The 26,414-nt window shown below is 37.9% G+C and overlaps 1 protein-coding gene across 1 annotated transcript in view; it reads right to left on the reverse strand.

The window, feature by feature from the left end:
* LOC307132468 (transmembrane protein 132C) overlaps window positions 1-26,414 on the reverse strand; it is a 414,322-nt gene that overhangs the window by 41,279 nt on the left and 346,629 nt on the right. Inside the window, exon 5 of the mRNA XM_079826812.1 lies at window positions 21,201-21,344. Coding sequence (XP_079682938.1) covers window positions 21,201-21,344 — 144 coding nt within the window. The remainder of the gene's footprint in view (window positions 1-21,200; window positions 21,345-26,414) is intronic.

Below are 26,414 nucleotides of genomic sequence, written 5' to 3' on the forward strand. Positions count from 1 at the left end.
ATAAGGTACTCTCAAGGCTAGTTCTGTATCGTGAATAAGTCACGGCTGAAGGGGTTGAAGGCACAGCCTCTCATACCTTATAGCTTACATATATTTTATTACCTTTTTTGCAACTTACTTTCTACTAAAAAAAAAACTGCAAGTAAATTCCAGCAAAATCACAGTAAATGCTTTGATTAATATGGTACATTTCAACAATTCTAACATCACTAACTCACATCTATTGTTTACGGACACACAGAGGCACACAAACACACAACACATAGGGCGTCATCATTAATCACTGCCACAGACTGCGGAATCTCCCACCACAATGTTACAGCCATGACTATTCAGTCTGGAAAATTAACTACCTGTCAGACACATCCAATCAAGCAGCCATCGGAGGAACAAGAGGGCCAGACCACGAACAGGCGGCTCAGACACGAGTTTGACTGAGCAGGTCTGACAGCACAATTAACCAGGTCTTAAACTACAACTATGTGGGTCCTCATGAAGGAGGAAGTTATTTATAATCAAAGGTGAAATACATCCAAGAAAAGTACATTCAACTTTTACTTCCTCCTATTTATATTAAACACTTCATCTGCTCTACTAGACACGGTTGGACTACTAATGTAGCTCCACATGTCACTCCTTTCGGGAGAACCGGTGATCTAAACTCACCTTTTTATGTGGTCATCAGTTTTACCTGACTGGCTTCCAATAGTGCTTTACATCAAACGACTTCTTTGAAAGAATCCCAGATAACACTCCCCTGTGCGCTCTCCCTCACACTCTATACAGCATTTTGGTATATGGCCCAAGATTCATCAATTCCTAATACACACACACAAACCCACTAAAATACACACATACCAGTACTATTTTCACACAAAGGTTTGGTCAATAAATGTAAGTTTTTACTGCAGTCTTCCAGGTTTGAATGTATTCAAAGATGTCACTTTGATCGGACACTAATATTTAATGTGTCCAATGTAACCCTGCTGATACTACACACAACCTTCACAAGCTTTCACTAGCTTATTCCTAGAGTGCATTACAGTATCTGCACGCCACTAAGATTTATACATTATGCACATTATTGCTCAAAATCTGAAGAGTCATGTTTCTATATTAAGTTGTGATGCCCACAAGTGCACTCTTGACATCCTCTGTGTTGTGTTTGTTTATTTTTTCTGTTTAGAAGAGATCTGAGCCTTTACAGGCTTTACAAGCTTTACAAGGCATAAATAGTCCTCACTTTAGATGAGGTCACAAAAAAACTGACAACTACTAAATGTTTTATAGCTTCCTGAATTAATCATGAATTACAGTAGGAATACACGTTAATAAAGCATTTATTAACACACTGTGTAACTATTATTATATTTTCTAAATAATATGTATAATGTACATTTAAATAGTTTATTAATCATTTACTTACACATTCTAAATTATCTTATGAACCACTGACAACTCCTAAATAACTAGTTTGTAAATAATGTAATAATTAATTTAGTAAAGATAAATTGATAATTAATAAAGTTTGAAAAAACAATTATTAAACACATTATAGATATTCTTTAGCCTGGGAAAACCCAGACAACTTCCGGCAAATTTAGATTTGCTCTGCAAGTAGTCTGGCAAAGAGTCCATTCAAACCCATTTCTAAGCCCTAGAAATCGAGGCACCAATCAGAAACGTTGAGGCGGGCTTTACACGATGACGACAGCGCAGCGACGGTGAAGCAGATTCTGTACACTGACTACAAAGATGGATGCAGCAGTGGAACATCACTATCAGCTATCGCGGCTGTTTTAAGTGATTTAAACTTTTCCATTCCGTTAAAACCAGAGCAAAGAACAACACTAGAAGCCTTCATATCTAAAAAAGATGTTATCGCTGTCTTACCGTCTGGATTCGGCAAAAGTCTGATATACCAGCTTGCTTGTCTTAGCGAGAGCCCTCTGGTAGTGTTAATGTTTCACAAAATATAGTTTTAAGTCCTTTTCAGGCGAGAATGTAGTTGTTTTTAAAGCTGTGGTTTATTTATAAAGAGAGCGCCTTTTTGAAAATTGTCTCTGCCGTTTTCGGAGTTGTGAGCTCCAGTGGACCAGCGGCGCTCAATTGCTCAACCCCACCGAGAGGCGCCTTTCCTCGGCCAGTCCTTCTGCCATCTGCCGCTGGCTCTGATGTCAAGATATGATTCGTCTTATATCTAACGGCTGATCTTTGCTCTCATTAATCTATAATTTGTTCCCTGACAGATCGTTTTGTCTGAGGGCAAAGTGAAGTTTCATAACTTTATATTTGTAAGCTATTAAACTTTATCGTTGCAGTCTCCTAGCGCAGACTTTGACTGAATTGCTTTATGTATTGTATAGCTTCTTATACCTTTTACTTATACTTTTAAAATGGATATTGATCACGCATTAAACTAACATTTAACAAAAAGAGACTGGGTTTTGTTTTATGTCATATCTCAGTGATAATCATAGCCTAAATTATGCACACATATTACATGTTTTTATTTTTTAATGTAAACGAAAAGAGGCCGGGTTTTTTAAATATTTCGTTTTGTTATATACATGCATTGAAGATAATATGCATTGCCTTCACTACATTTGTGTGGCTATAATATGTTTAATATTAACTATTACCGTCATCGGGAATTCATTCTCCGGAGTCAAACTTGGTAAGTCACGGACGCAAGTCAGAAGTTTGCGCACAAAATATGTCATAAAACACCACTGCCTCATTTCATAAATGTTTTTTTTTAAAAACTTAAACATATTAGCCACACACGTGGTTCAGGCAATGCGTAGTTAGACCTACATTCATTATCTTATATATTTATAATAAAACGAAGTATAAAACACCCTGCCTCTTTTCGTTTACATTTTAAAAATAATTAAACATTAATATGTGGTTTAGGTAAGGTGACCAGATTTCTGAAATGGAAACCGGGGACATTTCCTATTTGAGAACACAAGTACAGACCATAGACACACACAAGGTACACAAGTACGCATATTGAGAAACGGCCAGAGTAGATGTTTCTCCGTCGCTCTGCATACGTCATCTCCCTCATCGCTCTGATTGGTTTTAGGTCTATCCAATTGCGCCCAGAGGCATTCGTTGGTGACGCCCCTTTGGAAATGATTTGTCTATGAAGCTTTGCCAGACCATAACTCAGTTACTACTGAGAATGGTCTGGTTTTAACCAGGCTAGATATTCTTATAAATCAAGTACAAAGCATTTACAGCTGTATTGTAAACTGCTTACTAATATCTATTAATGCTTTATAAATGACGAATTAACAGTTTACTAATGCTTAACTAATGATTAATAGCGTGCAGTTATTATTAAGTGTTACCGATAAGGTTAATGAGTTAAATTATTGTTGTTATTAAGTTAAAAGTGAATCTAGTGTTATTATTGCTGGTGCCCTGCCATGAACCCTGCCCCACAGAAAACAGAACAGAACTGAACCGTGGCTTCAAAACCGTGATATGAACTGAACCGTGGCATTGGTGTATCGTTACACCCCTAATATAGATATATATTTCCAACCATATTAAAGTAGGTTGATAAATTACTATTTAGTATTCAGCAAATGAGCCCACATGATGATTGATGACAATGTTAGGGCTAGTAGTTTTGACATGGTTAGCCAATAACAGAGATCATTTAACCCTTTTTTAACCCTCTATGGTACGGTGTTGCCTCCGGGCAACATAGTCTATTTTAGTTTATTTTTAATAAAATGACACATTTATTGGTCAAACCTATCTCAAGGAAGAAGAACCCAAATGCTAATCAAGTGCAAAAAAGTGGTCATATGGCCCACAGGGGTCCATTTTGTGTCATGTTTCAGCACGTCGCATGGCTCCATATTTTCTCCAATACAAAGTGCATTTTTTTTATTTACTTTAAATAACTTTACATTATATATCATCAAATATTTTAGAGGAAGTAACAACAAACTGTGTTGCCTCAAGGCAGCATTGTACCATATGGAATCGCATAAGCTCATACCAGGCATACTAGGTTGGATATATATTATGTTTGTAAAGAAACGAGTTAGAATGATCTAAATATATTTGCATTTTGCATGATTTTGTAATGCACTTATAAGAATAGGAATTCACATATAATATATGCTCATATTATGATCTGCACATTTTCTATAGCAGTTAAAAAAAGGTATAAAACACAACTGCCAGTTGATGAGGGTGATGATGATGTCATACTGTGAAGAGGAAGATGAGGTCAGAGTGACAATCTGGCAGGGAGAGAGTGAGGGTGAGAGCGAAGATGGAGATGAGGATGAAGATGATAACTAGATATGATGGTTTGGTAATACTTGTGTTCCACGATGGTACAATGTTGAAATTTGTAATACATTAAAAACTGGATAAATGTGTTTGTTCTGGATAAATGTGTCAAGTGTCTTGTTAAAGAAATTGATGTTTTCATAAAATATCTTTTCTACATGAACATGTCAAATGTTTCAATTCGTTTTTTCCTCATTGATATCAAATTTCGTATTAAGATGAAGATTAGAGTAACGGTGCAAATGTAAAACTAGATAATGCAAGAAGTGCAAGAAACTTAATGCAGTATATTTAATGTATAATGTATATTTATTTAATACCTCATAAAATGAAAATTTCATGCCATGGGACCTTTAACATTATAAGTTGACTTCTGGGAGACAAAAATAGTAGGCCTACTAAAGAGCATAATATGTCTGCTTTAAAAAATGACTATTACTACAGTATATTGTAAGACAGCATAACTGTTACACAATAAACAATTCTTTATTTGACCATTTAATTATATTATTATATAAATTACTTATTTGCATATTTATTAACATGAAATTGTCTTGTAAACTCAAACCAATTCAACTCATTAAACTTCAATAATATTAGACGCGTCAAAGTAACTCAAATGAACCTCCGGGAGTTACTAGTATCTAGCAGTAGCACACACTAGGATCCTAAATGCAATTATTTTTAACTATATAGTTATACAATTTACAGTACAACAAAGAGAAAACTAGCTACTAGCAACATTTGCAGAGTAATTGCTCATTGAAAAAGCAACATACAGTATACTCTTCATCTACCCGTCATTGAGCACAAGCTCCACTCTTCACCACAACATTAACTCCCCAAACTCCAACATGACAGAAACTCTTCTAAAATCCAGCATAATACAACATTAAACGTTAAACACAAAGAAAGTCTCTCCCCTTTCTTATCTTGCTCAAAAGCACATACAATAATATCATTTCAACATTTACTCTTTATGCAAAGCATGCTGCGGACTAGAAATGGAACTACAAACCCTGCTGAGGTTCAATTACTTACTATTTACATAGTCCCAACTTCCATTTTACAAATTTAAATAGACTGCACACAATTAAAAATGTTGGATAAAATTCATGTTCAAATGTTTGGGGTCAGAAACATTTAACATTCAGCAAGGATGCATTAAACAGCTTAAAAGTGACAGTGACAGTTTATAATTTTATAATTCAAATAAATGATACTCTTTCTATCCATCAAAGAACAAAAACAATACATAAAATAAAAGGTTTCCACAAAAATATTAAGCAGCACAACTGTTTACAACATTGATAATAATAAGAAATGTTTCATGAGCACAAAATCAACATATTAGAATCATGCGACACTGACGATTGGGGCAATGATGCTGACAATTCAGCATTTACCCAAAAATGAAAATTACCCCATGATTTACTCAGCCTCAAGCCACCCTAGGTGTAAAAACATCCATATTTAAAACTTTATAAAGTAAAATATCTAGCTTCCGGTGGACCGCCTTCTGTATTCAAGCAGAAAGTGTAACGCCTCTCGCAGTTCAAAGCGCTTAGGCTACGTCCTACGTCATAGTTACGCCAGTTACACTTTTTTCGTAAGTAGAATACAGAAGGCGATCTGCCAGAAGCTAGATATTTAACTTTATAAAGTTTTAAATGTGGATATTTTTCTTACACAAAACCATCGATTCGCTTCAGAAGGCCTTATTAACCCCCTGGAGCCATGTGGAGTACTTTTATAATGGATGGATGCACTTTTTTGAGCTTCATATTTTGGGCTGCCATTCACTGCCATTATAAAGCTTGGAACAGCCAGGACATTTTTTTAATATAACTCCAATTGTATTTGTCTGAAAGAAGAACATTGGATGGCTTGAGGGTGAGTAAATCATGGGGTAATTTTCATTTTTGGGTGAACTATTTTAAAATTTCACATTTTACAATTTGAAATATATTAAAATAAAAAAAGAGTTATTTTAAATAGCTATAATATTTAAGTATTTTTGCTGAAATAAATCCAGGCTTGAGCATAAGAAATTTCCTTCAAAAACAATAAAAAGTCTTACCGATCCCAAACGTTTGAATAGTAGTGCATTTACAGTACAGTACTGCACTGCATATCCAACAAACTCACAACTATTCTTTTTACAAAGCATCGTATGTGAGTAATAATTAGATTTGGCAAGTTAAAAAAATTGGGGAAAAAAGTACCTGTGGGAAAATTTTTGCAAAATGCAAAATACGTACTAATACGTTCATATCACTACAGTTTCCAACAGAAATGAACACTAGAAGCAATAAAAAAGGCAAGCACTTTTTATATTTTTCATACACACTTATGACTACAGGGACAGATATGGATCAATAACTTTCACGCAGCTCCTTGCATAATAACATATATAAAATGGAACCATAGTGCATGGTTTGTAAAAGAATACATTTTGGAGTTTGCATTACTTAACCAGTTCCATATGTTCGGCTTTTCTGACATACCAAGCTCGCTTACAAAACCAACGTAATAAAGCGTTGCCAGATTCACATTCATATGTTCCGGAAAAAACTAAACACGCTTTTAGCGCCACATTTCACTTTGAAACTGTTGCGAAACATGCACGACGCAACGTATTTTGCGTTTTGCAAAGATTTTGTCACAGGCACGTTTTTTCCAATGAGCCTGGGATGAAAAATAAATGACTTTAGGAAGTGTCAAGTGTATGATCAGATCAAAGTTATGACAGATCACAGATGACATGAAATGTAGGGGGGGGGGGGGGGGGGGGGATAAGCACCTGCTCTGAACACTTTGCTTTGGAAGTGTAGGAAGCACTCTTCTTTGTACAATTACAAATGTCAAGTGCGTATAGCTTTCAGGAATTTTGAAGTTGAAATTGTGTTGAGTGAGAATTACAAACTTGAATCAAGGTCAACTATCAAACACTCGTATATGCTGATGTTTTTGAAGCTGGAGATTGATCCAGATGTTTGTGACAATATTCAAAGAACTTCAGGCGCTTTGATTTGAAGTTGTTGTCAGGATGACCTTACTTGCCAACGTTCTCACAATTTGTGACAAAAGCAGAATTGATGTATTTACAGTCTGCAGTTCATACATAATGAGTTAGTAACCACAGGCACAGACAGCTTCTGAAGTTGATTACATCAGTAAAACTGATCAAGCAAAGCCACCAGCATGTCTAGGAACATGCAATAAGTGTGACCTCATGTCAGCAAACAACTGCTTCTTCACATTAAAAAAACATCTTCTCTTAGCTAGTCAGCATTTCAAAATAGCTTAGTGGAAAAAAACAACAAAAAACTATTAGCAACACCTCATGAATGCATAACTAGTGTACTTTCACCAGTTGTAGCCCTGCTAAATCACTAATAAAGATAAAATGCTAATGTTTTCTATTTAGCATGTAAGAACATGATATAATGCAGCACAATATGGCCATTCAGCATTTTGGCACTGCCATTTTAACTAAAGAGATTGTGTAATTTAGTCCATTATGCATTACATTCATTTTCTTTAATTATCTATTGTTGTGACTACAGGCGGGCTGATGGGTTCCTGTTTCAAATTAATTGGGAGAAAATGATCCAAAAAGGTACATGATAACCCGATATCCCAAATGGTGGTCATGATATAGGAAGGAAATTGCTTTTACTTCAATCTCTGTTGGAACAAAATATCTTCAAATCTGTCACACTCCTTATATCAACTGTTCCTTCTTTTATGATCAAGTTCTTTAACACGCACACATACCATCACTCTCCAAGGAAATCGTGAATTCGTATCAAAGCGGTTATCCTTCTAACCCACTTAAGTGATTATGATCAAAGCAAATCCATTATGCATTAGTGTGTACGCCCAGAGATCCATTATTTAGCTACAATGTCACACTTTTATACGTAACATTAATCACCTTCAGTAAAATTATTTGTCACTCTGCTCATGTAGATATATTTTCACATGGTCTCCACCAAACCTCCACAATAACAACAAGTCAAAGAAAACCACACTGTTAACCCTTAAATGCATGAATGTTGAACATGAATTATTACATATTCGGATCTTTAGCAACCCGGATCTATATCTAACACGTATGGATCTCTACCTGTCACGATAATATAAAACTCTGCTGATATTAGAGTAACAATTACAGAAGAATAAAATAAAGTATATTTTGTTATCTTCTGAAGCAATGAAGGGTTCAGTTTGAGCAGATGTTTTATACCATCATCACCGTCCTCGTCAGAGCTCATTTACATTCAGCATCTGGCTCATATTCGCCATCTCAAATATATTAAAACGATAATTTTCAACATCTTCAAAATCAATATTTTGATCGCTGACAGCTTCTTCACCAGATCCACCATCAAGTGACAGTAGCTATGTTTCCATCCAAAGTTGCGGATGTAACTTGTTGCTGATGTAACAAAATTGCAATATCACATAAAACATTTACAAATAAAGCGAGTCGAAGAGATAATCGTCACTTCCTGATAAACTACAGAGATAAAATACGAGAAGCCAGCATATATAATCATTTTCGTATGTAATAAATGATTTGCGTCTCAGAGAAACTTGTGCGTCTCAATAAACGTGTTGTCTTGCTTTCAGAGGCAGATGCTGCTGTTTGGGAACGCAGTCATGTAAGACAGTTCTAGGAGGGCAATACATCGTGCATCTTTGACAACAGACTTCTGAATGACCAAAACCTCATTTCAGATGCTTTGCAAACAAGATTTTTTTCCGCTGGTTAGTACAGTTATGCTGTTACATCGCGAAAGTCACATGATTTTTTTTATGCGCATCGAGGAATTTATTTCTGTCAGGTCCACTAAAGTCAAAAAACACAATAGACAAACATTTAGTAAATTTTTTTTTAATTGCATATTTTGTAAAGATTTAGATTTGGCGGTATGGCTCTGTTCTAAATTCCCCATCCTTTCATGAGCTCCATGAAAAGCCAAGACAGGGAACAGCAGCATATTCTGGGGACGACCTCCCATTTAACTGGGAGGGCAGAGCAAATCCCCCAACAGACCATACCAGGCAATCCTCCCTGGCTCTTCCAGCTGATTGAAGAGACAGCAGAGGATACGAAGATGAGAAAATGTAATCTATGTGAAGCTAGCACGAGGAATGTAGCTACAGTTAATGATACGAGTAAATAAATAGTAAATAGGCGATATGGCGCTGTTCTTAATTTCCCTTCGTTATCATGGTGAGCTCCATGAAATCAAAAACAGGGAACAGCAGCAGCTTCTAGGGGCAATCCTCCTATTTAATAGACTGGAAATTAGCGCAAATCCCCCAACAGACCATACCGGGCAATCCTCCCTGGCTCTTCCTTCTAATCGAAGAGCCACGGAGGATCCAAAAAATAAAAAAGCGTTCCGAGAAGGTCGTCTAACTGATTTTAATTGTAAGATCTAATCGATCTACGTGAAGCTAGCATGATGAATGTAACCGCTAATAATATAAGTAATTTAAATTTATATATGGAGCAGCACTCATAGGTTTCTAATGGATGGCTCACGCATCGGGCCCAATATAACGAACATAAGCGGCTGAAGACACATCGCCTCATGGCCTCAATGTAGAGACTGGAGTTGCAGTTGCAGGAAGCGGCAGTTGTAGCAGCCTCTATGCACAGAGAATGAGCTGTATAATGCTCTGAGGGAAGCTTGCGGTAGGCATAGCAGGCGGAGACAGGAAGCAAACCAGACTCTGGGCACAAGCTTTCCCTCCTCCAAGACAAATAATGGATCCTGTTGAACAGCTTGTGGATGGCTCCTCAGGTAGGCTAACATAGATGACAAAGCAGAGTCAGATTCAGAGATAAAACGCTGTTCATCCCCTTATCCTATCAGTTTAGTGTGCTTAGGATTATGCTGAAGTGCTAGGAATAAATTGATACATAAGAAATGTGAGGTCATGTGACCACGAGTAAAACGTATTAGCAATATATCAGGTTTAAACTACCACTTTAATAATATCAAATTCCCATAGTGCCTATAGCTTTGAGGAAAAGCTTATTATTTAGGGTGAGTCTAAGGGTGAAAGAGTAATCGGTGCAAGTTGATACACCAGAAAAATAGTGTTGTGGTAATCTTAATCAAATCTGAAAAGTACCTCCAAAGTTCTACTCTAAAGTTAGTTATAACTTTTAAGAACAAGTGTGTTTCCAATAGCACCTACAGTTTTAAAACGAGCACGTTTCCAAACTCTACTATAGCTAACGATATCGCTTTAAGACAAGCCCATTTCCAACATCTATAGCTTGAGAAAGTTTCCAGTAGCTATATTGCTTTAAGACAAGCATGTTCCCGACACCATAGCTTTAACAACAAGCTATTTCCAATATACTTATAGTTTTACCAAGCATGTTCCCAATATCACTATAGCTATAACAACAAGCACTTCCAATATTACAGCTTTAAGAACACGCATATATCCCAATATTAACTATAGCTTTAAGAACAAGCATTTCCAATATTAATTATAGCTTTAAGAACAAGCATTTCCAATATTAATTATAGATTTAATAACAAGCACTTCCGATATTACCGTAGCTTCAAGAACAAGCATTTCCGATATTAATTATAACTTCTAGAACAAGCACTTCCAATATTAATTATAGCCTTAATAAGAAGCACTTCCAATTTTAATTATAGCTTTAATGACGAGCACTTCTGATATTAACTATAGCTTTAAGAACAAGCTTTTCCCATATTAATTATAGCTTCAGAACAAGCACTTCCGATGTTAACTATAGATTTAATAACAAGCATTCCCAATATTAATTATAGCTTTAATAACAAGCATTCCCAATATTAATTATAGCTTTAATAACAGGCACTTCCGATATTAATTATAGCTTCAGAACAAGCACTTCCCAATATTAATTATAGCTTTAATAACGGGCACTTCCGATATTAACTATAGCTTTAAGACAAGCATTCCCAATATTAATTAAAGCTTTAAGAACGAGCATTCCCAATATTAATTATAGCTTTAATACAAGCATTCCCAATATTAATTATAGCTTTAAGAACAAGCACTTCCGATAGTAACTGTAGCTTTAAGAACAAGCATTTCCAAAATTAATTATAGCTTTTAAGAATGAGCACTTCGAAAATTAATATAGCTTTAAGACAAGCACTTCCGATATTAATTATAGCTCTAAGGACAAGCACTCCCAATATTAATTATAGCTTTACAAATGAGCACTTTCAATATTATATTAATTATAGCTTTAAGAATGAGCACTTCCAATATTAATTATAGCTTTGAGACCAAGCATTTCCAATATTAACTATAGCTTTAAGAATGAGCACTTCCAATATTATAGCTTTAAGAATGAGTGCGTTCCCGATTTCAACTATGGATTAAGACAATATTTCTAATAGCAACTTTAGCTTTAAGAATGAGCACTTTCAATATTATAGCTTTAAGACAAGCGCTTCCGATATTAGTTATAGCTTTAAGACATGCACTTCCGATATTAGCTATAACTTTAATAACAAGCATTTCCAATATAAGTATAGCTTTAAGGCAAGCACTCAATATTAGATATAGCTTTAAGAACGAGCACTTCCAATATTAAAGGTGAACTATGTAGGATTTTTGCAGTAAGATATCCAGAAACCACTAGGCCAGTGTTATATATTTTGTTCAGTTGAGTACTTAGAATATCCCAAATGTTTTCAACTATTTGTAAACCGTGAGAAAATTGCTATTTTAACCAAGGAACCAGGACGTGTGAGCTATGCGTGTGAGGGAGTCGCCTGTCGATTGCGTCATATCTGCGTCACCCTCGGTTTCCGGTTTTATTCAGTGAAACACTTTACTCTCACTGCATTGTGAACAAGTGTCATAACAGCCGCCGAGCGAACGTCATAACTTCCTTTTCAAGACACTCAGATATATCTAATACGATAAACAGAGATGCGTTACCTCATATACTCATGACTGGAAAAGAGGAAGTGGCGCCGCCAACCGTGTCATAATAAAAGTCCCGCCAGCGACTATGCCATAATAACAGTCCCGCTCTTCAATCGCTCCTGCGGCCTTGCTCAGCTCCACAACACTCGGTCCTGCTCTGCTTCAGACTACAGTAATGTTAATAATCGCATCCATGAACATGATTTCTGCCCGAGTCCTTTCCTGACTGTTTCCCACCGGCTGTGAGCTGAAGACCACATGTCCCGAGAATCTGCGTTCAAACGTGCCGTCATCAAACTACGCCTTTGTTTTGAACAGGCGACCTCTAGTGGACGGAAAAGTTACATAGTGTAGCTTTAATAATAGCTTTAAGACAAATGTGTTCCCAATCTCAACTATAGTTTAGACAAAATTTCCCATAGCAACTTTAGCTTAAAATGAGTTACAATTTACAAATACCAACTATAGAGACAAGAACAATATCCATAAGCCTAGCATTTCACTGAAAACGACTAAGCTTAAGCAATGCAGATACCATTGTCAATTACGTTGCCAATGACCTGATAGTTTTAACGGAGTTAAAAATAAACTTAGCTTCGTGAAGACAGATGAATGAGTGTGAAATTGCCAGCTGAGACATAGGCTTGATATACTTAACTTGTGGAGTGCAGATTTCTCTGAAATTGTTCTTGAGTCAGTCACATAACATATTAGTATACCTTCAGAGAGTCCATGAAAATAATGCAGCGATGCAAACTCCAAATTAGACAGTTTGTGAACCATGCCACGAAAACGAGTTTACGTTTACAACCTGAATGAATGTGAGGTGTACCATGTGGGGGCGAATTGCTCTCGCTATATTTCGCACTGCACAATTCCTTGTGATATGATTCTGTTTTGCTTGCCAAATTCCTCATTTAATTAGCTCCTGGCAAATCTTGTTTTAAAGCAAAACATGCATTTGAGCAGTGAGTGATTTTAACTAATAAATACCTCTCTGACGACCACCTCTCAGGATCACGTTCATGACGATCGGCCGCCGCCCATCGCTGCTAAACACGCTGCAATGGAGCACGTATCCCAGAGCCCGAGACACAAAACCCAGTGAAACGTTTGCCAAATGATAAAATAACAGGCTCAGCAAGTGGGGTTGCTTTCGTTGAGGAAATAGCTTGTTACTGTTATTATCTGTCATAATTGTTACTGCTCCCATAGTTATGAAATAGTACATGTCCTGGTATAATTCTGCTGAAAATGCAGCTGCAGCTCACGTTCGTCTTACGCAAGTATGTAAATATTGAATACATATTTGCCAAAATAATGCTCACATTGCCTGATTGAATCATTAGCCAACACATAGCCTACTTATCTCACTCAAAACGAACATAGAATTGCTGTAGCTCCGTTTGATACATGAATACACGTGAAAGGCAATTGCACTTTAAAAAGCCTTGTGTATGGTTTGGTGATTTGATAAAGCAGACTGCACAAAACGCATAGATGATAAAGCATAGGAAAACCATAAATTATTATCCTGATTGCAAAGCAGCGTGCAGCAGAAGCGTCCAAGCAGGCAGATTGAAGTGAAGCTATGCTTAAGTAAGGCGCCCTGTTTGAGAGAAGCCAATTGAGAGCATAGGATCAGCTGAAACAGATCAGCTGAAAGAGGGGCGGAGTTAGAATTTCCCAATCAGCTGATAGCGGAGCTTGACTACGTGGCCTGCCAGAACTAACGCTGGCGCTTGATTTGGTAAATGCATTTCCATCGTAGTTTATGCGCATGTTTTTCGTATCGGATAGAAAAGGTATCCGTCTCAAACGAGCGCATACGCTTTTTTATGCGCATTTTTAGAATTTATGCGCATCTTGCCGTTTCCATTATGCGATATCCCAAAATGTGCATAATAGGTCGATGGAAACATAGCTCTGCAGTAAAACAATGAGCCATTTCAAGTTTTGCTGATGATACTTCCTATTCTTTTGTTTTCTGCCTGCGGTAATCTGTGAGTGAAATTGATTGAGGAATGCTAAGAAGCTTGATGTCTAACTTAAAAAAAAAAAACGAATGAGGAGGAGGGTAGTGAATGACGTCCCGGGTCACTAAAGACCTGAGGTATGCGTTTAAGGGTTGAATGTACAGTAAAAAAAAAAAAGAGAAGGAAAAAAACTGGCAGATTTAGTGGCCAAAATAAAACTGTAAAAATACTGTAAAAAATACTGTAATATGAGATGGCATACTGGTGCATGTATCTATGCATGCATGTATGTATGCATGTTTCCATCATCTTGTTTAATCAATGCCATGAATTAAGGCAGTTCTGAAGGCAAAAGGGGGTCCAACCCGATACAAGCAAGGTGTACCTAATTCATTCCTTGCATAAAACATAAATGTGACATTATTTTGAAGTAAAATAATAGCATTTTTACAGTGCAGGTAATAAATAGTTTACCGCCTTGCATTGTTCTAGCCAAGCCATTAATAGGAGACACTCTGAAGCTGCAGTATGTAATTTATTTACCTAAAGCGTCACTAAATAATGATGGGTTTCACAAACACTCCCCCATCTGCCACTGGTTAAGTTAACAGTTCAAAGTGTTAAACTGGAGGGACGCTCTGACTAAAGCCTAAATATGTGCTTCATGTAGTGACATCTAAATTACCTGGTTTTATTACCTGGTTATTTAACGAGTGAATCAGCCTGACTACATTATATTAAGCCAATGGAAGTCATTTTAAGAAAGAAATAGCTCCTTAAGGTAATAACTGCACACGTTCCATTTTCACAGCATATCTGAAGTAGTTTGCACATCTTCATCTACAGCATAAATTGGGATAAACTAAAACTTTTACTCATGAATATGAATGAAATGTTAGGCCGAAAGTTAGATTACCGCGGTCTATGTAAACATATACAACGTTTTGATCATTTGCATACGACCAAAGCCTTTAATGCTGTTAAGAGAGAGCTTTAGCTGAGGCACAGCTGTGTTTTTAACTGTGAAGAAACACATTGAAATTAGCAATTAAAAACATTCTTACGAATGTCGCTGGCATTAAATCACCCCCACAGTGGAAGCTGATTGCGTATTTCGGGTCATTTAAACTGAGAGGATTTCATGTCTAAACAAACTCAACTTAATAGGCCTGTCAAACACAAATTATCATCTCCAGAAAAAAAAATCGTACAATCCAATCTTGTTTAGAAACAAGCATCAGCAGATTCCATCTCATGCGTAATCAAACATCATAATTATATACGCTATGATTGAATTTGCGCTCATATGTGACCAAGATCCAGCTGGAAGCATTGAAAAGTAACCCAAAAAGACAAGAATTACAGAAAAGAACATAATGGTCAGTAAACTTTATGTGCTTAATTTTACTGAATGCACACAAAAAACTGCACGTACATTGCAAATAATATTAGTTAATATATTTAATATTTAAAGTTAATTTAATATATTTTAAATGTATTCAATTGCAACATCATTACAAATGAGTAATTACAAATATATTTAACCTCTTGATGCACACCTCCGTTTTGAGCCCAAAACAAAAAAAAATCACATGCTTGAACTCAAATGGCTGTCTTTCCTAAACCCTTTGGAGTATGAGCATATTTGTGCTATCATTTGAAATCAGACAAATGGAGCAATCAATCCAATTCCTTTTAACCTCTCGACGATGCTCAATGGCTTCTTTAGTTTAGCAAACAAATCGCTCGAGTGGGTGTAAATACCACTCACTTTCATGGGGTTTTTTTTGCACAACCTGCTGCTTCTGCCAACCGCTGATCAATAATACAAACCAACACATTTCCTGCCTGGAGTTTTCACGTCGCTCTGCAAAGTACGACACCCGGATCGTAGTCATTTGAACTATGCCCGTTGATCACGCCTCTTGTGCAGTATAAAATACAGAGCAGACTTCCCAGACCAATGTCCAATCTTAAAAGACTGAGCTTGGTCTGGCGGTAGCCAGACAAGATCCAGGTTTCTAAAGACCCGAATATGTAATAATGATTGGCATTTAAAGCTGCAATATGCAGCATTTTTGCAGTCAAATATCTAAAAACCACTAGGCCAGTGTTACATATTTTTTTCAGTTGAGCACTGACAATATCTCAAATGTTTCCAACTATTTGTAAATTGTGAGAAAATTGCGAAAATTGCGAATGCACAGAGTAACATCACAACATCATTTTCAACACAAATGTATCTAAAGCCGTGTTTACACCGCGGGAACTTTTCCCAGGAACTAGGGACTTTGGGGTGGTACTCGGTGTGTTTCGACCACAAGAACCGGGGTACCGACGTACTGAATTAATATATTCTCCGCTGTCTGTTCTCCCTCTGACACTCATTCAACAGAGATCCATTCTCAATTTCTTAATCACCACATTGCAAAAAATCAAGATTGCAATAGACAAGATTGTCATGTGATGTCCTTTGTGAAAAAGAAATACACTTTTGCATACGTTAAAAAAGAGTACTTATCACGGAAATAATAGATTTGAAAATAATATACTTACATTAAGTGCAAACTGAATGTAATGTTTTCATACACTTAATTGCATGTTAATTGCTTTTAAATGTTTTTGACCCACTTAACCATTAAAGGGGCACTATGTAACTTTTCCGTCCACTAGAGGTCGCCTATTCAAAACAAAGGCATAGCTTGATGACGGCAAGTTTGAGTGCAGAATCTTGAGACGTGGTCTTCACCTCACAGCCGGTTGAAAAGAATCGGGATAGGACTCAGAAATCATGTTCATGGATGTGATTATTAACGTTACTGTAGTATGAAGCAGAGCAGGACCGAGTGTTGTAGAGCTGAGCAAGGCCGCTGGAGCGATTGTTAATAAGATGAAGGCAACACGCGCCTCGCGAGCAGCGGGACTTTTATTATGGCACAGTCACCAGCGCCATTTCCGCTTTTCCGGTCATGGGTCACTGAGAAAAAAAACTGCGCCGTTACTATAATTGAGCTCACTGAAGCGGTTTTCATCCGAACAGGCTCTCTGTCAGTCGGACCTGCAAGGTTATTTTTTCTCTGGTTGGTGTGTGTGTGTGTGTGTGTGTGCGGGCGTGCATGCCATGCGTGTTGATGGTACACATAACATGATTGGTGGGTGGGAGACAAGGTTGAGGTTGATAGTTTGAGTTCACACACACACACGCATATGCACAGTCACACACACCGAGTCCAACGACTTCAAAGGTAGCTTTCGCAAACTGGAAGTATAAGCGCTACTTTTCCCTCGTTGAGGTGAAAGGTAAGAATGTTTATGTAACGTGCAACTTATGCCCAGGAAGAAAGAGTCTCTCCACGTCGGTGGCAAGTAATTCTAATCTAATTAGAAATTAGTGGCTAAAAACCCAGGTGATAACGTGAGCTCCACTACCAAAGGAGTAGTATAGTACTGATAATATTTACAAAATATTTTAGGGTTGCAGCTATCGATTCTTTTTGTAATCGATTAATCTAGCACTTAATCGATCGATTAATCGATTAATCGGATAAAAAAATCTGTGTTTTTAAACAACCAAAACAAATAATACATAACGAAAATGAAGAGGAAAAGCAATTTAATTTATTAATATGCACAACAGGTTTCATGCTGTAATCTAGCCCTGACATCAAAGTAAATATCTTTTATGTAGATTTCTACACCTGCAGCATTTACCATTAGGCTACTAACAAATAATATATCATTTCTGGGGTGAGCCTCTTTGCTATGGTAACCTAGCAACCTGTGTGTGTGTGTGTGTGTGTGTGTGTGTGTGTGTGTGTGCGTGAGGCTTCATTGCAGTTTGGTACGGCATACATACATACATACATTAATTTTCAATAGAGCGCTGCATTTGACTTGCATAGCGGTGCATTTTAGGTGAAGCATCCGTTCGAAAAATCGCGTCACAACAGCACGTCCGGGTGTATACAGTGAATGCTGAAATTATTGTTGCGTGGCTACATAAAAGTTTAAGCATATGTGATGCATTGCCACGATTGGTCTGACTGGCGCGAGAGAGGAGGGTGCATGCGTGTGTGTGTGTGTGTGTTACTGATTTTCTACTATTAAAGTTGGAATTTTTCCAACAAATGCAAAAAGTGCATTTCTTTGTGATTTTAAAATACTTGAAGGAAATACTTTCAGCAGTTATTGTCTGTGGGGCAGATTTATGTTTGTTGTACATCAGATACAGATACATTAACACAGTAGTAGACCTACATTACATTTATTTGGAATCGGATGCATTAATGAGAGAGTGATTGTGTGTGTGAATTACTCATTCCGTCTCTATTCATTATGAAGCTGTGGTTTGTAATTACTTCAAAGGTATTCAAATGTATGCTATAACGGTTGAGTTGAGTTTCTAAGCTACTTTAGTGACTTTACTTTAGTCACAGGACGGCGTTGACACTGCGTTTCTGCGCAGCTCTCCGCGGGCGATCTTCACGAGAAAAGAGGTCTGCCTTCAGGGCGCGTGCTCGTTGTCAAAGACGCGACACGGCTCAGCTCTGTGTCACAGAAAAAAGCTGAGCACTGAACGCACTGTATTGTTGTTTTTGAATAGTGCACAATCGCTTCAATGTTCAAACTGGCAAGGCTTTAAAAGCATTTACTTGACAAACTTTATGAGGACGAAAGTGAAAGCGATCTGGCTTAGGTGGCTTGCGCGCGCCGTGTGTGTTTGTGTGTGTGTGTGTGTGGCAGCTATAAGAACGGTAATCAATTTACATAAACTGTGTAAAACATGCAGTTACTATAGTGATTCTGGGCATCTAGAATCTAAACTAAATTCAAAATGTATCACGCGCTATGGTGTGCTTCCTGAACATTGAACAGCAGTCCGTGTGAATCAGAACCCTGCGCGTATAGTGCGCAATTTAACGAGGCTTCGAGGCAGAATTTTTGCCTCGAGGAATTTTTGTAATCGAGTTAATCGAGTAACTCGATGAATGTTTCAGCCCTACAATATTTACACTATAGTAGGCCTACTGATAATATTTACAATAATTTATTGAATTTGATAGGTGTCTCTCACATTGTCCCACAGCAACATTGCAATAGTGTACATTAATGTACAATGTTTTATAATAATAATTTATTCTATATAGTGTCCAATTCATTAATTTAACATATTTAATATTGGGGGCATCCAAGTTTTGAAAAAAAAAATAAAAATCAGTAGTTACTTTCCCTGGTAATGAGTTACTTTTATTTGCGATGGAAACGCAGACAGCAGCAGGTCTAGGGGGGAAAAGAGTTCCTGGGGGGGACTTTTATTATGCCACAGTCACGGTGCCATTTCTGCTTTTCCGGTCATGAGTATGAGGTAACGCAGCTCTGTTTATCATATTTAGGCCTGTTTTCAGCAAAATTACCCGGAACAATTTGTCCCAGGAACTTTTTTTTTTAGGAACTCTTTTCCCCCCAGACCTGCTGCTGTCTGTGTTTCCATCGCGGTCTAAAGTATCGTGAAGATTAATCCGGTGACGGAGGACTGCGTGCGACTTTCCAGAGCCTGCTGGATTTTTTCTGCAAATAAACGTAATAAAGCCTGGACCTCGTCATCGGTCGTATTTTTTAAACTCCATTGTTGATTTGAATAGTAAACAACTCTTACTGCACACACCGCAACAGACTTTTAGGTTGAAATAAAATGCTGCATGAGCTCAACCAATCAACATGTTCAGCACCCAAGTCCCACCCCCAAAAGTTCCTGAACTTTTAAAAAAGTACTACCTCGAAAGCAGGGCCGTTTTGAGGGGGAAATCTTTACCCGGATCTTTATTTAGACTTTTTTATTAAATGGAGCAATTAAAACACAGCTGTGCTTCAGCTAAAGCTCGCTCTTAACAGCATTAGACCATGATGGAAACGCAGACAGCAGCAGGTCTGGGGGGAAAAGAGTTCCTGGGACAAATTGTTCTGGGTAATTTTGCTGAAAAAAGGCCTAAATATGATAAACAGAGATGCGTTACCTCATACTCATGACCGGAAAAGGGCAAATGGTGCCGGTGACTGTGTCATAATAAAAGTCCCGCTGCTCACGAGGCGTGTGTTGCCTTCATCTTACTAACAATCGCTCACACGACCTTGCCCAGCTCCACAACACTCGGCCCTGCTCTGCTTCATACTACAGTGACATTAATAATCACATCCATGAACATGATTTCTGCCCGAGTCCTATCCCAATTCTTTTCAACCGGCTGTGATGGTGAAGACCACGTCCCAAGATTCTGCGCTCAAACTTGCCGTCATCAAGCTACGCCTTTGTTTTGAATAGGCGACCTCTAGCGGACGGAAAAGTTACATAGTGCCCCTTTAACGGTTAAGCAGGTCAAAAAACTTCAAAATTCAGCCAATTGCATTTCACATCAATTTAAACTAGAATGCACTGTCATTTAAAAGCAATTAACATGCAATTTAGTGTATGAAAACATTACATTCAGTTTGCACTTACTGTAAGTATAGTCTTTTCAAATCTATTATTTCCGCGATAAGTACTCTTTCTAAACGTATGCAAAAGTGTATTTCCTTTTCACAACGGACATCTTGTCGGATTTTTTGCAATGTGGTGATTAAGAAATTGAGAAATGGATCTCTGTTGAATGAGTGTCAGACGGAGAACAGACAGGGGAGAATATTTTAATTCAGTCAAGATATGAAAAGAACAGGTCCGTTCAAGTTCAGATTGATTCCTGAAGCATTTGTAATTAGTGTCTGTGTCCCTACATGACGGATAATTATCACCTCTATTAATCATTGGAAAAACATCATTAAACATGAATGAAATTTATTGTGAGCTTCATTTGAATCCTATCGTGTTGATTGAAAGTCAGCATGGCACAGCAGGCTTTGGTTCAGCTGTTCATTTGAGTGAGGAGGCAAGAACACACTGACCTTAACCACGTCTTCGTCAGTGGACTGGCACTGCACAGCGTCCGACACGTCCGTAACCGTCCCGTCTGTGCCCACCGTCACCACCTTCACTGGCACTGCCACCGTCTTCCCGTTCAGCACCGCCGTGTTCAGGATCTCTGTTTCCTGTCAGCACACACACAGAGACGTCCTTCCATCACTCACGGCTCAGTCTTTCCTTCTCTCGTGTATGCCTCTATTTATTCCACCTGTGTTTTTCTACATTGGTTCTCTCCTTTATTCATTCTTTCTATAAGTTAGTATCTTTCTCTGTTAGTGCAGTCATTCCTTCCTTCATTTTCTTCTATTTTCATCCTTCCTTCATCATTTCATTTAGTAAATGCATCTGTTCTTTCCTACCTTCTTTCCATTCATTCATTTGTTCTTGCACTTTTTTCCCCTTTTTTCTATCCACCCACTCATCATTCATCCATTGATTCAATCCTATCCTTCAATCATTTCTATTCCATTCTTCCTCAATTTCCACCCGTCCTCCCTCCTTTTATAATTAATTAATTATCTTATTAGTTCCTTCCTTTTATCATATATTCCTCCTCGTTTAGTTTTTTTCATTCACCCATTACTTATTTCCATCATTCAACCACCTGTCCTTCATTTCTTTCTATATATTCATCATTCATGAATTCATTTTTTATTCACTATTGTACATTCATTCATTTGTTTCCTGTCATCCATTTATTAATTTGTTTGTTCATTAATTTCACTCCATTTCCCCATCCGTTCAAGGTTCATTCATTAACATTTCCTTCTTTTTCCATTCCTCTTACTTCTTTCATTCATTCCCTTCTTCTTTCCATCCATCCACCATTCATTGTTTCAGACTTTCCTACATTCATTCATTCACTCCTTCTTACTGTCCATCTTCCATTCTTTGGTTCAAGCCTTACCTACATCCTTTCTTCATGTTTGTTCATTCCTTCTTTCAGTTGTTCATTCACTTTCCATCATACAAACTATTCATTGGTTCAGTCATTCCTTCCTTCACTTATTCATTTGTCTGTTCTTTCCTTCTTTCTTGCCATTTATTTATTTATTTATTTATTTATTTATTTATTCTATCATTCACACACTTTTTACATTTCATCTAGCCTTCGTTCATTGTTTCAGTCTTTCCTAGATTTGTGCTCATTCATTTTTTTCCCTTTATATCCATCCTTCATCCTTACTTTATTTGCTTCCTTCATCCTTTTCACCTAATTTTTCACTCACTCACTCACTCACTCACTCACTCACTCACTCACTCACTCACTCACTCACTCACTCACTCACTCACTCACTCACTCACTCACTCACTCACTCACTCACTCACTCACTCACTCACTCACATTTTCATTCACTCCTTTACATCCATCCATCATTCACTCAATTTAGTGACTCCTCCATCCTTCCTTCTCCCATTAGTTCTTTCATCCACTCCTTTCCATTATCCTTTCCTTCACATCCACCCACTCATCCATCCATCCATCCACTCATCCACTCATCCATCCATCCCCCACCTACCACCCATCCATCCATCCATCCATCCATCCATCCATCCATCCATCCATCCATCCATCCATCCATCCATCCATCCATCTACCCACCCATCCATCCATCCATCCATCCATCCATCCATCCATCCAACCATCCATCCATCCATCCATCCATCCATCCATCCAACATCATATTCTTTCATAGGGCTCAAAATGGCTAGCAGCGCCCCTGGATGGGTGAATGGAAAGGAGTGAATGAAAGAACTAATGGGAGAAGGAAGGATGGAGGAGTCACTAAATTGAGTGAATGATGGATGGATGTAATGGAGTGAATAAAAACAAATGTGAGTGAGTGAGTGAGTGAGTGAGTGAGTGAGTGAGTGAGTGATGGAGGGATGGAGAGGAGTAAATTAAATAATAAATAAATGAATGAGAGAGGGAAGTAGTAAGTCAGAGATGGATGGATGGATGGATGGATTGATGGGGGAAAGGAGGAAAAGGGTGAATGAAAAAATTAGGTAAAGAAGGATGAAGGATGGATATAAAGGGAAAAATTCATCCATCCATCCATCCATCCATCCATCCATCCATCCATCCATCCATCCATCCATCCATCACTCAATCAGTGACTTCTCATCATCCCTTCTCCCATTTGTTCTTTCATTCACTCCTTTCCATTCACCAATCCGTCCGTCTGTCCTTCCACCACTCACTCACTCAACCCACATTTGATCCTTTATTCATCATTCATTAATTCCTAGATTTGTGCTCATTCTTTTTTTCCCTTTATATCCATCCTTCATCCTTCTTTACCTAATTTTTTCATTCACCCTTTTCCTCCTTTCCCCCATCAATCCATCCATCCATCCATCCATCCATCCATCCATCTCTGACTTACTACTTCCCTCTCTCATTCATTTATTTATTATTTAATTTACTCCTCTCCATCCCTCCATCCCTCACTCACTCACTCACTCACTCACTCACTCACTCACTCACTCACTCACTCACTCACTCACTCACTCACTCACTCACTCACTCACTCACTCACTCACTCACTCACTCACTCACTCACTCACTCACTCACTCACTCACTCACTCACTCACTCACTCACTCACTCACTCACTCACTCACTCACATTTGTTTTTATTCACTCCATTACATCCATCCATCATTCACTCAATTTAGTGACTCCTCCATCCTTCCTTCTCCCATTAGTTCTTTCATTCACTCCTTTCCATTCACCCATCCAGGGGCGCTGCTAGCCATTTTGAGCCCTATGAAAGAATATGATGTTGGGCCCCCTACCGCACCAACCTTGCTATCCAAAATCTTTGTCTGCAATTTAATAATACTGACCAATTAAGCTCTGCTCGCTCAACCCAGAATACCCCAATTGGCTGATGAAACACTGATTAAAATTAAGATACAATTTATACAAAACAAAATGTACTTTAAATAAAGGCTTTCTACAAAACAAAACTTAATGAAGTGGTCAAAAGTGGTCTGACCCACTCCATGTCTCCTGGCATTGCGCATCGTATGATGTGTCCTTTCTCACTCATGCTGCTCACTTTCATGATCAACATAGATTGACAGACTGACAACATAGATAGACATACAAAAATAACATTATAATATTTAAACAAATATAAAACGAAATACCTTTTCTTAATGGATACAAGAAGTATAGTAGCCTACAGTACAGAGAAATTTCATGTCGGAGTGGGATTTGATCAAATGTCGTTTTACCTGTGAGCAGTTGCAATGCAGAAATAAGCCATCATTTTGTTATATTTGTAACTCTTTGGTAGATTATACATTTATAATTTATATTACATTACTACTAGTACTGTTACTACTAATAAAACCAATCTCTGGGGGCCTCGAAAGTGCGTGGGCCCTTAGAATCGTCCTAACTTTCCCCCCCTTAGCGGCGCCCCTGCACCCATCCATCCGTCCGTCCGTCCGTCCTTCCATCACTCACTCACTCACTCACTCACTCACTCACTCACTCACTCACTCACTCACTCACTCACTCACTCACTCACTCACTCACTCACTCACTCACTCACTCACTCACTCACTCACTCACTCACTCACTCCACATTTGATCCTTCATTCATCATTCATTAATTCCTCCTCCTTACTTTAATTCTTTATTTCTTGCCTCCTTCATTCCCATTCATCTCTTCTTTCATCTGTTCCTTCCTTTCTACATTCCACCGTACATCACCCCCCCCCCCATATAGTAAAGGAGGAGGGGCAAAAAAAGCTTAGAAAAGGAGCAGAATAGAAGAAGTCAAAGAGGAGAGGAAGGAGGCAGTGGGGCAGTGAGTTTGACAGTACGGGGAGGAGGTTCATTAGAAGAGAAACAGCCTGAGTCCTTAACCTTTCAGCCACAGAGACACACTGTTTCAGACAACCACGTAATTGAGACCATTACAGTCAGCGTGAGAAACTTAGCCCCCATTGTGCTATCCCAGAGAGACAGGCAGACATTGGTAATGTAGTCAATTTACCTCATTAGCAGATCACTTTCAATTAACCAATGTGCTTGCCCTCAATGTCCAACAGCGGCAGCACGGTTACTGCAATCAGGTGGTATTCATTCACTGCAAGCGCTGTCTTTCCATCCTCATTTCTTTCTCTTTATTTCACTCTTTTATAAGAGAGCAAGAGATGACATAACCTAATCTCAATGAATGCGTAATGACGTGCTTAGCTTACCGCCATCTCACCAACTCTCTGCCTTATTATTCCCATTACCACAAGCACCACTTTCTGTATCTCTATCTTGTCTTCGATAGTTCTTCCTTTTCATATTTTTATGTGAAAAGGGAAGAAAAGACTGAGAAAAAATGAATTTGTCCTGACAGCTCTGTTTTCCACCCAAATTATATATATATTTTTAAGCCGATCTGCTCTTTACATGCTTGATTCCCTGTCATTTCCGTAATGCTATTACTGGAAGACTGTCTTTTTCTGTTTAATTCCTGGATCATGTCAGTGTGTCTCCCGGGTAAAGAGATTGTGGTGTTTTCATGCTTTGATCCACTATCTCGACTCAGTCTTTTATGCCAAACAGGGAGGTCACACTTCTCATGCATCCCTCTAAGAATGGGCACATAAATGTTTGAGATGTTTTTGTGTGCTGAATAATTTAAAGACAGTGAAAGAGAGCAGTGAAATCTGTGAAGGCATTTTACTTGAGACAGAATTGGGCTCAGAGTAAATAAATGCTTATATGTGGACGCAAATGGAAGACGCATGCAAAATCTGTTTTGCTAAAAGAATCTTTTTGCATTTAAAATAAAGAATTATTTAGTTTATTTATGAGCCACTTTTTGTCTTTGAGGGCATCCCAAAAAGAGGTTTTGTCATATTTAGCTAACTTTAGGTGACATTTTTTCAACAGAAATACTAAATCTCATGTTTAAAAGATGAAGTGCTTTGCACAGGTTATTCAAGACAGTATTGGCTAAGAATCAGTGACCAATGCTAGACAAAGACACTCCGCTCCACTTTTCAAATACATAAAACATTAGCCTGTATATATAGTGTTTCTTGAGAAAAGCAAACAAGGTTTCCACCCGAAAGCTGCCATATTAGAATGATTTCTGAAGGATCATGTGACACTGAAGACTGGAGTAATTCTGAAAATTCAGATTTGACATCGCAGGAATAAATTACATATTCAAA

Source organism: Gobio gobio, assembly GCF_949357685.1.
Source record: "Gobio gobio genome assembly, chromosome: 10".
Taxonomy (NCBI): domain Eukaryota; kingdom Metazoa; phylum Chordata; class Actinopteri; order Cypriniformes; family Gobionidae; genus Gobio; species Gobio gobio.